Source organism: Falco peregrinus, chromosome 5 (genome assembly GCF_023634155.1).
Source record: "Falco peregrinus isolate bFalPer1 chromosome 5, bFalPer1.pri, whole genome shotgun sequence".
In the NCBI taxonomy this organism is placed as follows: Eukaryota; Metazoa; Chordata; class Aves; order Falconiformes; family Falconidae; genus Falco; species Falco peregrinus.
The window spans coordinates 17,931,540-17,946,251 of NC_073725.1; the positions used below are offsets into that span (position 1 = coordinate 17,931,540).

Consider the following 14,712-nt stretch of genomic DNA (forward strand, 5'->3'; position numbering starts at 1 on the left):
ACAAAAAAATACTTTGACCTTAATATAAACAATAAACTTCAACACCCAAATGCTTAAGGGAAACTCAAACAAAACCATAAACGTGTTCTTATGAGCATGTATGAAATAAATAATAGAAAGCATCTCCATCAGAACAGCCTTGCACTCACTCTACATGCTGGAAGGGGGTAATCCCCAAGGATACATGCCATGCCTGAAACGAAAATGAGTTGCTATAGCCCTGATCCTAAATGAAAGGCCAGTCAGGCAGGCCCCTGCCTCAGGCCAGATCAGGAGCTGCTTCTCCTCAAGCAGGCCTGGATACCCTATTACCTGCCAGCCCCAGGTGCAGTGGAAAACAGAAAAAGCCTCATTTTGCTAGAATAAGCAGCTTGAAATGATTTTTGAGCTATGTGGGAACTAAAATCAGTTGGCACAGTAAAAACAATTTACCTGCCAGATAATGACATGCTTTGTATAAAAAGCAGGGGTGGGGGCGGGAAGGGAGGGAGGCAGGGCTGGTGGTATGAGGCTGGAGGATGCCTCCGTGTGGTCTAATTTACTGCCTGTACACGCGCACACACTTTGCTTGGGCTCTGGAACAGGTAATGCCCAAGCAACCCCTTCAATTGCTCCCAGATCCTAGCTCCCCAGAGGGACAACCTGAAGCAGTCAAGCCAAAGACCACGCCTGTGAAGGAGGCAGCTGAGGCTGAGAGGAGAGGTTTCATTCCATGCATGCGTACCAAAAGCACTTGGATGACAGGCTGAATGTGAAACTAGCTGGTGGAAAAGGAAACACAGCAACTAAGACTAAAAACTGTAGGCAGCAGGAGCTGCCCATACTTAGACACTCTCACCCTGCTCCCAAATGCTGGCAGGAACAGTTTGCTGGGCATGGAGGACTCACAAAATAGCATATGAATCAAAAAGCACCCTGGTCACTCAGACATACCAGCTAGCAGCATCTCCTGCTGATGCTTTGCCTACCCCAGAAAAAAAAAGTTTGACTAAAGAGTCTCAACAGCATTAGTGCTCAGCGGATCAGTTTCCCAAATCTTAATGTCCAAAAAGTTATCTTAAAGCATAGAAAAAAGGACCATGGAGACAAAGTTTTGTGTTTAGCCAAAGTGTCTTTTCCATTTACGTAAGCTGTGAGTCATCAGCAAGACAGCATTTTAGATTCAAAGTTTCATTCATAATTGAAGAAGTGTCAGAGGGGATTTTACAGTAGCATTAATAAGTGATAGGCGTGATCACATTGCTCCTGCTGAATAACCAACTCCTGATTTTGATTAAAATAAAAAAACAACAAAAAAACCCATTTGCAAACTAAAGCTCTGAAAATAAACATGAAAAATGCAAACAGCATAACAAGTCTGCTCTGTTCAGTACCACATATTTCCCCTCTCCACAAGACCCCTGCATGAATCAGCAGCAATCCTGGTACGAGCTCGTCTCTCAGTACGTATTGGTTTTTGAGTAGATCGGGAAGGGACACCAGTGCAAACTCAGTAACTACTTACTGGAAAGCAGCTTCGCTTGCTGTAAAAGCAGAACAGAATTTTAGGAAGTAGTTATTTTTTTTGCTCACTGCCCTTAGTACTAAAAATCTCACTACTCTCTTCAGGGAAGTTTATCCTACCAGAAAAAGAAAGGATATGACACATCAGTAGGCATACTGATCTATCACAAAGCACAAAAAGTCACAGTACTCAATGGAAATGTGGAAGTCTGAACTCTTAAAAATATATATGGTTACCTGACCTTTAGTTTTAACTTAAAAATCACTTCTAAACAGAAGCTACAGTTAGACAGATGGGTTTGTGAACAAAAAAACCGGAAGGGACACTGACCTTTTCAGAGACATTACATTTTATGGATTTCTATGCATTCTAGCATATAATGTCTCTTTTTAAGTCACATTTACATGCAAATTTACAGAATATCAATTACAGGTCTGGAGTCAAGGCAGCATTCATTTTAAGTATTTCCCATTTTGCAAGAAGTGGCCCCAGTCCGCTATAGATGAAAACTTGTCAGAAAGGCCCTGAGATTTCTTCAGAGAAGCTTGAACATGCCTGCCACTAATTGGCATCTGAATTCTGTTGCCAATCTCTCAATTTAACCACTCCAGTCTCAGACTCAATAACAATTTAGATCACTGCACACTAGATAATTCTTGCAGTCTTGATAAAAGAGCAGTCCTCAGAAAAGACTCTACCTGCAGTGGTGGGCTCTGTCAGGTTTGATGCTACAACACTTTGGGCACTTGTAAACCACCTGTCCTGGCTTCAGCTGTAAACTCTCGATGAACTCCTTTGTGGCATTACCTTTGGGTACAGCACCCTGCAGTAAAAAAACACAAACCAGAATATTAACCTGTGGACATTACAAGTGCTAAGAACAATGGGATGACTTAAAACTACGGGGAGGGGAAGGAAGAGAAAGAAATGACAACTTCCCTACAATCAGTTTCAAGAAGAGCAAGAAGATTCAGAAGATAAATTAAAATGATATATGGAATAACATAATGGAACCACATACCAATATAATAATATATGGAACCACATACTTTAATTTTGGTGGATTTTTTTTTAAATATTCATAAATCCTTACGTAAGCAATTAGTCTTTTGTAATCCTATCTTGTAATCCCTCTCTTCACCTCTAACAAAAAATCTATCATGCTAGTGTTTCATATCAAAACTGGAAACCGCAGATGTTTTATTCCAGTAGAAGCAGCTACTTCTGAAGTACAATTGTGTGCACTAAGTGTTGCTGGTAAACACCTCGTGTATTCATACCTATGCTTCCATTGTGTATTTGTTATTTAAATTAGGGTTTAACATTCAAACAGTGAACACTAAGAATCCTCCCACCTGAATAAGACTAGGTAACACATTCTTAGCTGTGCAATTTCCACTTTAAGATTATGTGATTTTAAACAGGTAACATATTGCTGCTGCAGGAGCCTGAGTTCAAGTTTCCAGCCTTTCTAAGGCGATAAATTTGCTCAGAAAAAACACACACCACCACCCCCAAAGTCATGAAATGGGCTGTATGAAATCAGTGCTGGTACACTGGCACAAATGCACCTCTGTGGATGTAAGGCTTTTATATTGAAAAACAGGGATGTAGTATTTCAACAGATTTTTGATGGAACAGTCTCTTTTTAACACGCCTCTACAACCTCCTAACAGCAATAAACAGGAATAATACACATCAATGAGAGAACTGCACATTAAACCAGTATTATAAGGCTTTCTTGAGCAGTCTTTGGGTTTTTCCACAAAAACATCCCAACAGGCCTGACCAATTTAAAAATTATCAAGACCAAGTTCCACAAAACGCTACAACTCATGTTCTCTCTCTTCAGTACACAACAAATCTCAAAACCTTAAGAATGTTTTTAGCAAAAAGCCATAGGAAGCAGCTCCTGAAGAGCATGACACGTACTATCTATTCTGAAGAATTCAGATATTCATTTATTCATAATAAGCATTCTGTTTGATTGCCTCAGCAGTGCTTTCTGTTTTATTCTGATCCTAGACATGCCCCTGGTTCCTTGTCCTGGCAGCTTCCTCATCCCTGACTCACATTGTCCTGCCAGATCAAGTTGCTGCATCCCCTCACTTTATCTTCCCTCCCCCATTTTGTTTAGCTGATTTCCTCACAAAAAAATAAAACAAAAGCCCACTGGCTCTTGCCATCCACACACATAAATCCCACCGCACGCTAGGAATTAACATATCTTTTCCCAATTCCTCTACATAGAGATCATATCTGCTTCTCCAGCACTGCTTGCCTAGCCTGCTTCAGAATACAGCTTTTGTTTCACAAGAGTTCCTGCTAACTCTGCAAAATAATTCCAGCGACCTGAAGGTCCCTCAGCATTAAAGCCACACAACATAAAATGATTAACAACAAGAACCCCTAGGATACAAACTATATATAAATTGCTGCATTTTATTGGACTCTGTTCCTGAGTCCAATAACCAGAAGTTTCAGAGCCTCAGCTACTGCTTACAGTTCTGCCCAGCAGCAGTAGCATGCAATTCATCAGTCTTTACCATAAACTGTGAAATTACCCCAAATCAAGTAATTTCTGCAGCACTGTGGCTTCTGGGAGAGCTGCAAACTAAGAAACAAAGATTCCACTGAAGTTTTAATGGCACCTAACAAGGTTTCAAGTAGAAAATGACATTTGGAAGGAATAATTAGAGTATCAGAGGTACACCACCATTCCCAACAGCAACAAGAACACTCAGGAGAAAAGGGCCAAGAGAAGCCTAAACTTATTTTCCCTTCCACTAACTAGTGGAGATGGGGTTTTAAACTGGATCTACTATCCAGAGGTTATTAAGCAAAATAAACCATCAAAGGCCACTCAGAATAAGCATCATGATACTAAGCTGTATCTTACTAGCTGAAAGACGAGAAAGCAACAGACCAGATCTCTCACAAAGCAATGTCCTATGGAGACATACAAGGGCATCTTACAACTTTGATGCTTCCCACTTGCCTAAGAACAGTCAGCTCTTAGCATGCTCACATAGTATTTATTTCAGCATGGTCCAATACACTCAAATAAATCACTAGTATGAGAGATGGTAACATGGCTTTTCAAAACAACACATGTTCTGTTCCATTCTGCTGAAGCGATACTTGCCAAGGCAGACAACCAAAACCAGCTTTTCCAGCTTTCCTGTTTGCTGAGACATGACAAGCCACAAACATGAGATCTACCACTGGGGAAAATATAGCGTCAGAGAGAAATGCTCTCCTTCCCAGTGCAAAAAGAGGAGCTTCTGACACAATGGGAATCTAAAGCTGTGTCCTTGACTTTGCATCTGACCCGCGTGGGATGAGAAATTAGCATACCATATCAGCAGTCTCACTCAGCAGGCTGACACAAAAAAAGTTATTTAAATCTGCCACTCACTTGGCAACTAAGTTACCCAACATCTAGCAGACAAGAAAAACACCGCCTGTTTCTTTCCAAGACATACAGAGAGAGATATACTTACTGGATCTGTCAGCATAGCACGAAAATGTGAAGCCAAAGCGAGGAAAGCCAAGGTGTTGAACAGTGTGCCATTGATGACGCTATAAACATAATCTCTTGATGGAACTAGCATGACAAGGAGGACTACAAAGTCGGCATAGAACACCAGCATCCAGGTAACGACAGCACATGCAATACCACAGCCATCTCGAATAAACCACATTGTTCCCAGGGAAGCGCGGCTAGGAGGTGGAACACACTTTTCTGGCTGGAGGTATTCAGGTTTCCTTTCAATATCTCTGAAGTGGTGGACTGGAGTAATCATCATAGGCTATTATGTCCATACTTGCATCTGAAAGAAAGTCAGAAACAGTGTTCACTGCTTTGCAAGACACATAGACCTCCGTTCGCATAATGGCATGGGGATCATGTGGGAAATTCCGAATTACAGAAAGTGAGCTGAAAAAGCAAAAAGGTTAAATAAATCAAACACGAAATAATGGATTTGGAAACCAGACTCTTGCGCTTATCAGAACACTCCTTACTCAGAAGACTCTCTAAGTGCTTTTAAGATTTGCTTAATTACACATAAAATCTACCAGTGTGCCACCTCCACCCACCTCTCACCTACCCCAGAGGAAAGGCAACAAGTATTTTAACGAAGAGAAAGTGATCAGGTAGGGGCCAACAGGCCCTGCCACAGCAGCAACTGAAGCAAGAACTGGACACTGTCATGGGAGGAAAAAAGGAAAGACCTGTCATACAGTTGCAGGGTCCCTTTTTGCTGCTTCGGACCTGCAGAAGGGAAACATCTCTCCTACACATACTGGGGAGCTTAGCAAGTGGAAGAGGTTTCTTTCTCCTTATCTATAGCCCCACAGCTTTGGGGTAAAAGTGCAAAACCAAACCACTGCAAAATTACAGCAGGAACTGCTGAAGAAGCAATCCAGGCAAAGATCTTGGAAGGAATTTCTAGCCCTGGCTGGAGGACACTCTTCCCAAACAACAGCCGTCTCCCACTCTCATCTCCTCCTTCGGCCTTTTGCCATGCTTCTCCCACCACCTTTGCTCCATCCCTCAATAGCACCACCCCCTTTAGCACTTCTAGGTAACTAACTCCACTCCATTATAATAAGGGCACTAACATGACATTTGCTGCCATGTCCTTTCCCTGTCCTCTCCGTCTCTGGAGGCACCTTGTCTACCCAGAGGGTAAGGTCCACCTTGGAGCCAGAAACTGTACAGAAACAGTGCTTACTGTGCATATAGTTTCAATGTAACTCCACCAAACATAGGCACTTGATAAAACAAAAAAGGTGCTCATAAGATTTTGGCAGGGGATCAATCCATCTGCATTGTGAACATACACCGCTCAATGCTAGAGCACACCTGGAATGCTACGCTTTGAAAGTGGCTCTTATATACCCAGCAACTTCTTCCAAAGACTTCTTCACAAACTAATCGCACAACGCTCTAAATGCTCAAAACCACTACAGCCTCTGCATAAAGACCTACCTTCTACAAAATCAGCTACAATACCTTTACTACCAAATACACTGAATTGCATATACTTGAACAGAAGGGGGGTTCAGCCTCCTTCTATTTCAACATGTAAGGATTATTCTCAGAGCTTTGCAAAAAAGCACATGCATTTTTCAGTTCTAATTCAGAGAAAAGAAGACATTGTTCACAATGGATTTTTTCGCCAAAACAGTTCATACTGAGGCTCTTTCTGTGCTTAATTGTTACCAAAGTGGCACTGCTGCCTATACAAAATGTATACATTTTACAGAAAACACAGTGATAAGATCACAAAAGTACCTAGGACCTTAAAATTCTCTCAAAATTTTTACAGGTAAATTCTGTTAAGTACAAGAGAAAGCTCTATTTTGCATAACCCCAACCTAAATGGAGACGCTATTACACCTACCTAGACAGGGAAGGAGATGACAGTTTGCTTCTTAGCTGTTATTTCAAGAGGACAAAATTCATAAGAGGGCAATTAGTCTTTCACAGCCAAAAATTAAGATTATTAATGAGCAGGATGATTAATTACATCCAAGCACAGAAGTGATGAGCTTGTCGCATTAGTGCAAGTTACATGGAAGAGGTGACTGGAACTGCTATTGCCACAGTGAGAGGCAAAAGCCAGGAGCACAAAGTTTCTAAGTGCACTGAAGTGGATGAAGCAGACCATTTATGATAATATCTATATAGTTATGTTAGAAAACTAAACTAGGAGAATCAGGTATTTTCTTACATTTCAGCTTTGAGCATTTAGTGTGCTGCTAAGTGAGAGAGTTTAAGATATTTTATTAATCTGAAGAGTCACATGGATTAATGTTAAATAATTGTATTTATCGTATCATGTAATATCAGCCTTATATTTATACATACATCACACAGAATAGAAAAATCAAGATTAAAATGCGCACGAGGATCTCATTTACTTTAGCAAGAAAAAAAACAACAACACAAAGAAACCTCTCCTCCCCATTCACAAAATTCACATACCACACTGTAATTACTTTGTATTTTAACCACAGCTATAATTTAGTCTCATGACTCCTGACACTTAGGGAGACAAACTACATAATTTTCAGAAACAGTGACTACCCTTACAATCTGGTGGTATAAATTCAGACAAATCTATATGTACTAGTAAATCCATACCTTTTCCCCAATTTTTCCACAATTTCTGTAAGGAAACTTATATATTCATACATTCACACAGACTTAACAAGTATTAAAAAGACTAAATCCCTCCCCTCCCCAAGGAAACAGGTTAACCTTCACTACTACTAATCTTACTGGAATTGTTATGTTGGTTTGCAGCTCAAAATAAAGCTGGCATAATTAAAAACTCATGCCTGACAACTGTGTTGACAGTAACATCACATTGCATTAAAAAATAAGAAAGAAAACAGTAATTTAGGTTTTTGATTTTCAAAAGGAAGTCTTAGACTTGACACATCAGGGGCAGTAACAAGTTGGGATAGTCCTGAACACAGACTGAGGATATTTTGCCTAGACTCTGACCCTTTTTTTTCCCCCTGCAGTTTTGTTTCCCAAAACAAAGGAATGGAACACTGACAGGAAAAGCAAACTCCTATTTAACAGAGGAATTAGTCTGACAAGTCACCTTAAGGTCAGTATTAGTAGAAACTTACTGAAAGCCAGACAAATACACAGTGATTAAAACTGTGGGTTTAGTCCTGAACAGCACATTTCAGCAGTCAAATAAAAATTCATCTCTTTTGCAAATGCAGGAAGTGGTTTCCCTCCAGTAAGAGTTCTTGTGCTCTCTCTCAGTAGTATTATTGAGCTAAATTGGGGCGGGGGAAGCTATTGCTGTGTAACTAAGGAGAAACTGGAAGGAGCCTTGAGGCACCTCAGTCTGAAAGTCGGGGGACTCATTTCTGCAGTGCAATAAAGAAGCAGTTAAGAGGATAGAGCACAGGCCTCCAATTAAGACAAATTGGTTATTTAATGCACTTTGTTATTTAATGCTTGCTTTAGAGGCATCATCAGGCAACAAAATGAAAAATCAGTACATAAACACCATTCATTATTTGAGAAATACATATGTGGTTTAGCGTACATTATCTTGAGTCAACTTACAGGAGTTCAGAGTTTCAGCTGCTCTTCTACATGACCCAGTTAGTTTTCTTTTTAATTCCTTGTTCCTACATACACAAACATCTATTTTTGTTTATGTTGTCCAACCTAGTATCTTCATATAAATAATAACAAACAAACCAAAAAAAAAAAAAAGACTGGAGAGGGGAGGAAGCAGTAACTTGCCCTAACTGGTCTGCCCTGCAACCATGCTGCATATGAGCTTAATTTATAGCACACAGGTGGAATGTGTCAGTCCCTCCTGCTCTGGAGCAAACAATAGGTAAACAATGAAGGCAAAGGGCTTACGGACTTAATCATGGTGTCAGGCTACAAGAGAGGCCACTAGGTAAGTGTGATGACACACACATCCATTTAGCTTAACAACATGTCAGAGCAAAGACCTCTTCTTTTTTATCTGGAAGGCACTGGGTATTACGCAAATAATAAAATAACAGGTAATACACAAATTAGAAATGTAAATAAAACAAAATCAACTTCCTCCTACAATGAACACCTAAAATATGCTATTACACCCTACATAAATCAAGTAACTGTCTTTTGACCTGCCATATGCCCTGTCAAAAACGTTTTTTTAATGGCCTGCAACTGCCAAAGAATGTGTTAAGAATGAACTAACGAATGATGTGAGCCTTCACCCAATGTGTACCTGAAAGCTACCTGAGGTTCTGATGTTATAAAACTTACACCAAGTTTAATGCCATCATCATCATCACCCCACTGATTTTCATGTAATTATTCATGCTAGTGATGTCAAGCACACAGGTATGACTTGCAAAACTACAGTATTACCATGTACACTGCAACCATTTCCTCTATTGTAAGTCCACTAACATTGAAGTTTGGGAAGAGGGTTACATTTTGTGGTATGAGCTAAGGGAATTTCAAGTTCTGCCAATTATGTGAAAACAACTGGGGGTCAGGGGTGGAAATGGGATCAGGGCAGATCATGGGCATTTTCTGAGGTTTTTAGTTTGAGTTACTACAAGCTTTAAAGAGATGCTCTGGAGCAGCTTCTATGACATACAGAGTTCATCAACAGTATTTTGAGAGCTTACAAACAACACTAAAGTTAACTTTTTATCATCAAAAGGAAGAAAATGTACATAACCAGTCACGTTATACTCATGACAGCTAAACTAGCCAATCTAGATCCACAGGACAGGATGTCCTTTTAAATAAAACCAGCAAACTCCACATAGCTAGCTAGCTAGCTAGAACCTGCAAGAGATGTCATTTTGAAGTTAATTTCGTTTTTCTGTATGTAAAACTGCATTGAATTAAAACACTACACACTTAATCTTCCTTTGCAACAGAAGTGAAAGGAAGTGTGCTTTCTAACTAATAGGATATTTACCTATGCTTCTCCTGCCACGCTTTCAATACAGCTCAAATCTTGACAACAAGCCTGTCAAAACTTGCGAAAGCAAGTTCTACCAGGGATAATAAGGAAATATTTATAGTATTCATATATTTTTTTCCTAATGGCTCCTGCAAGGCCTAAAAAGCTTTATCTGATCAGCAGGAGTGGAACAAAACAGTCCAGCTATGCTAAGAATCTTTGGCAGTCTCCTGCAGATTCATCCAGATATCCACCAGCATGGCAATTTCCAACCCCCGGTTTACAAAACCCTGAAGGGTCAATGGGACATTTTTAACAGGTCGGTGAAAGGCAGCTAAAAAAAGAAAGCATATTATTAGCAGGCTTAAATTTGCTATAGAGAGTTGTACTTCCATTGGAATATTTTCAGGACTCCACACATGGTTAAAAAAAACCCAACAATCAAACACAAAACAAATAAAAACAACCCCAAACCAAATCGGGTCAAAACCTCCTCCTCTCCTATGAAAATGGCAAAAGCAATAGGGACGGATAAAGCACGGAGTTTAACACTGTGCTGACAGGACACTTGACTCAGATCAAAATGTCACAGGGCAGTCAGTACTGCTAGCCCTATTCCAGCCACCCTAGGAGCAGGTAACAGAATTATACCTAACACAGGTAATTTTCCATTTTCTTCCAGAAATTCAGGCCACATTAAGGAGCACAGTTTCAGCCCAACTACTACATTAACAGCTACACATTTGCTTTTAGCAAGAGGCTCAAACACCTCTGGTCCCCCTGAAACATTTGGCTACTTGTCATGCAATTTCAACAGCTTCAGTTTCCACACTGAAGAAAAATGGTATACAGAGATAAGAATGTGAATTCTATTAAATCCATTTAAAATAATCTTTAAAAATTACAAGCCTTAAAACAAATTTGTGTTTTCTGAGGCTAAATGCACAGGCTTGGATTATCTGCCATGAAAAGGGGGAAAGAGCACACAAAACCAGATGGTAACCCAGTTATAACAGTTTTCCATACATGAAGGGAATAAGTGGCTATATTACAATGCTGTTTTATAGTAACAGTTTAGAAAACCGTTCACATCATTAAATATTTCAGTGAATCATAATTTATTTCTTAATTATTTTGAAGAGGCCATGAGTGAACAACACCTTAAAGAAAAACAGATCACACTAAAATACTTTTATTATTTTTATTAGAAGCATCTCATTAGAGAGGAAGATTTACTGAAGTAGTGCATTTCTGAAGAATGTATTTGAACAGGAGTATGAATACATACAGGAAATGTCTCCCTAAGGAGAGCATGGGGAGGTGGAAATTACCTCAAAGACATCTGTCAGGTCTAGAAACTCCATCCTGAGGGCCTGGATCGGGCTGAGGGTGACAGGCTCAAAAGAGATGCAGCCATATAAGGCATAAGCCCCACAATTCTCCTCCCATTTACATCAGTGTAAACAAGAAGCAACTTCAACAGTGCCAGAGGAATTCCATTGGTAGGACTGCAAGTAAGGCCGCATTTTCTCAACTGAAAACACGTTTGTGGTATGCAACCTTAACAGCTTCCTGGTTAATGTCTACATAATTTCTGTTTAACTAATGGATATGTATTGTATAAATAAATTATAATTCAATAACGACCGACTTAAGCGTCTGTCTGGTAAGTGAAGTGACTGCACTCCCACCTACAAGGCCTGTCAGCTGCCAGTCTGCACAGCGGAGAGGAGACAGACAATGTAGTTACTGTCCAAGGTACATAAACACTGGACCACTATGTGACAAAAATGGGGCAACATCTAGGAACAGGACACAGGTCACAAGGGCAACAGAAACTAAGGTCAGACTTGGATCTGACTTGGTCTGACCACAAAGTCAGTGATCTTAGTAAGCTTTTGATCAGAGACTGAACGTACTTTATAAAACTGTCATTAAGTGTGAACCATTACAAAATAACTTAGGGTAATTTTTTAACTATCCGAGCTGCAAGGGCAACAGTGAAATTCTGTCACTTCAATCTAACAGTTTCTCAAAAGGCTAAATACACATGAGCTACTTAACCTATGTAAAAAGAGAAATATTAATCCTGAACATATAAATACAAATGAGCTTTGTAGCATTGCCACCTAGCTGGAACAAGCATGGAAAGGACAATCTTGCAGATGGGACTGCACTGGGAAACAGGAAACAACAAATGGGGATCACTTTCACCCATGTGTCATGCTATCCCACAGCACCGCAGTTATCCTGAAGAGACAGCCTTATAAGAGACAAAAGAGAAGAAGACAAAAGAGGAGAAGCAGTCCTGGTCTTCTAGACAGCTCTGCGATTTTGATGCTGACTTAGGACTTAAAACAGCAAACCACTGGATCAAGGGAATTTAAATCCTCAATTTGCCCTGTATCAACTTCAAGAAAAAAGAGAAAAGGAAAGATAAAAACGAAAGAGGGAAGGTTTGTCTATACAACTAGCATTATTTTTAGCATCTATTTTAAAAACTACACTGCTTTCACAGTATAAGGAATATATTTTCCAGAGAAGCACAAAAGAGTCATAGCTTGACTGACATGGCAGAACCATCCTAGTCTAAGAAAAAAATATTCTGAATATTATCTTCCAAGGCAGAAAGAGCACTTTAACTATCAGACATACCTTTTCATTCAGATGGTCTAACCCAGGATTTGGCTCTCACCTGCTTCTGTTACAGCCCCGACCTTCACAAGCATGAACAAGTCACTCAGACTCTCCGTATTTTCTCCCCCCACTTGTAGCCTACACTTCTCTACCACATAGTGGTAGGGGAGATACAGGTATGAAAGCTGTAAGGCATTTAGATTTTAAATCTAAATACTACACCTAAGCAGGTACCTAAACCAAATACAGAAAATACACAGGGCATACATTAAAACAGGGACCAAAAAATCATCACCTCTATCCCGAAAAAAGGACGGAAGTTAAAATCACAACTGTCATGATCCACACCTTCGTGATGTTAAGTGTTAGCCTAGAAGAATCCTATGCTGCTACTTCAGAGAACTGGAAAAACCTGAAGGTTCAAAGTTGCTGGATGTTAAAGCTTTTGAGATGTAGTAAAGAACTCCTGACTTGGCAAACAAAGTATTTCTTGTTTTGCTCACTGTTGCATTAGCAAGCACAAGGGATCCCTGTCTCCATTTAAAAAAATAAAATTTCTGTGTGTAAACATTAACTTCATTATCCTTCGAAATACCAAGAATTGGACACCAGACTAACTGCAATATACATAGCATGCTGCTTAGCTGTTCTACGCTATATTGGACATGAGTAATTCAAGTAGTCATTGCAAAGAACAAAGATGTATATCACATTGCTATCTCCCTTTATCACCCTGCTATAGCCTTTTCTGTATCTATGGTATGGTACTACTGCCTTCCCACTAGGCCTGTACATGTTTCATTGTCTTGGGGTTGGGTTTTTTTGTGTTTTTAAATAGCATAGTACTTCACACTACCTTTATTCACTCTTACTGTTTCAACTCGAGCCCATTTGTTTTAACTTCTGCACACTGCACCAAGTTTAAGACTGGTCACCCCTGTCAGTTCATTATTGCAAAACTCACAGCTGAACGTCACAAACATGCTATCTACCACCAATCCAGCAGCAAAAACATCAACAAGGGCCTTGTGTTTCCTCCCATTCAACATTCCTCTGTTGTCCACGGGTATTAACACTCAGTTTTCTGTGTCCCTGTTTTACTTACTTTTACAGGTTTGGAACAGCAGCTCCCAACATCTTTCTGCTGCTGTAACCTTCCTTCTCACTTCCTGACTTTTCCATCTCTATTCTCGGCTTTAGGCTGGTGGGTTTTTTCTGTTCTTTTTTTTCTCCTTCTTGCACTCCTATTCCGTCCCATAACAGCACCAGTCCTGTATGGTCACCTTGTAACCTGGTGGAGTGAACAGGTAAGGGGCTATAAGCCTAGCTAAATCTATCTTCAGTCTCCAGAAGCATTCCCAAGCACACCCCATCCTCTGGGCACAGCCAGAAGCAGGTGAAAGGAGAATTAAGCTGCCAGTGCTCCTGTGGAGTAAGAGCCAGTACCTAGCTGCACCTTGCCTGTAACGTGTTGCTCCTCTCTAGCTGGGAACTACTGCTGTATGAGGAGGTCTTTGGCACCCACTGCCTGCAGAGGCAAGCTGGCTGGCTCTTTTGGACTCCCTCTCAAAAGGACAATGTGTGAAGTGTTACTGGCAGACTTGCTGCACTGCAGTTCCAGTCAAGTTACAGGCTGTTTTTTCTTATTGTCTGCACAACCCAGGAAATATGCAGCTTTAATTAGGAAAGCTTTAACTTCTCATTTTTTCTAATGCAGCCTTAAGTTTCAGATTAGTTACATGCACAAGTAAAATATGGTCTTCTGGGTACCATTGTTCACATCTGGTTTGCTCCAATGAGCTAAGCACAGAACAAGGAAAATAAAAACTGCCAACAACTTTTTCAATCTTGTTGTATTTTATATTACCTGCTGTCTTCTCTCAGGAAGGCAGATATTCTGGAATACAGTTTATCACCCTAAAAAAAGTTCATGTCTACACTGCAGAGAGACCAGAGAAAACTTCGAGCTCAATCAATCAACACCTGCAGAGACTAGCTGAGCTACAGCCATACCATTTTCAGACCAACACCACTGTGGGTGCTCATCACCTACCCTTGTAGTCTCCCCTACAGAAGAGAAACCCCATCACAGATGTATGAGAACTGCCT

The 14,712-nt window shown here is 40.2% G+C and overlaps 1 protein-coding gene across 5 annotated transcripts in view; it reads right to left on the reverse strand.

Moving 5' to 3' along the window:
* ZDHHC3 (zinc finger DHHC-type palmitoyltransferase 3) overlaps positions 1-14,712 on the reverse strand; it is a 36,424-nt gene that overhangs the window by 17,569 nt on the left and 4,143 nt on the right. For all 5 annotated transcript variants that reach the window (XM_013303156.3, XM_055806763.1, XM_055806762.1 and 2 more), the window contains exons 2-3: positions 5,008-5,337; positions 2,203-2,327 (exon numbers count right to left, since the gene is read on the reverse strand). In XM_013303156.3, the coding sequence (XP_013158610.1) occupies positions 2,203-2,327; positions 5,008-5,313 (431 nt within the window). In that variant the 5' untranslated portion in view covers positions 5,314-5,337. The remainder of the gene's footprint in view (positions 1-2,202; positions 2,328-5,007; positions 5,338-14,712) is intronic.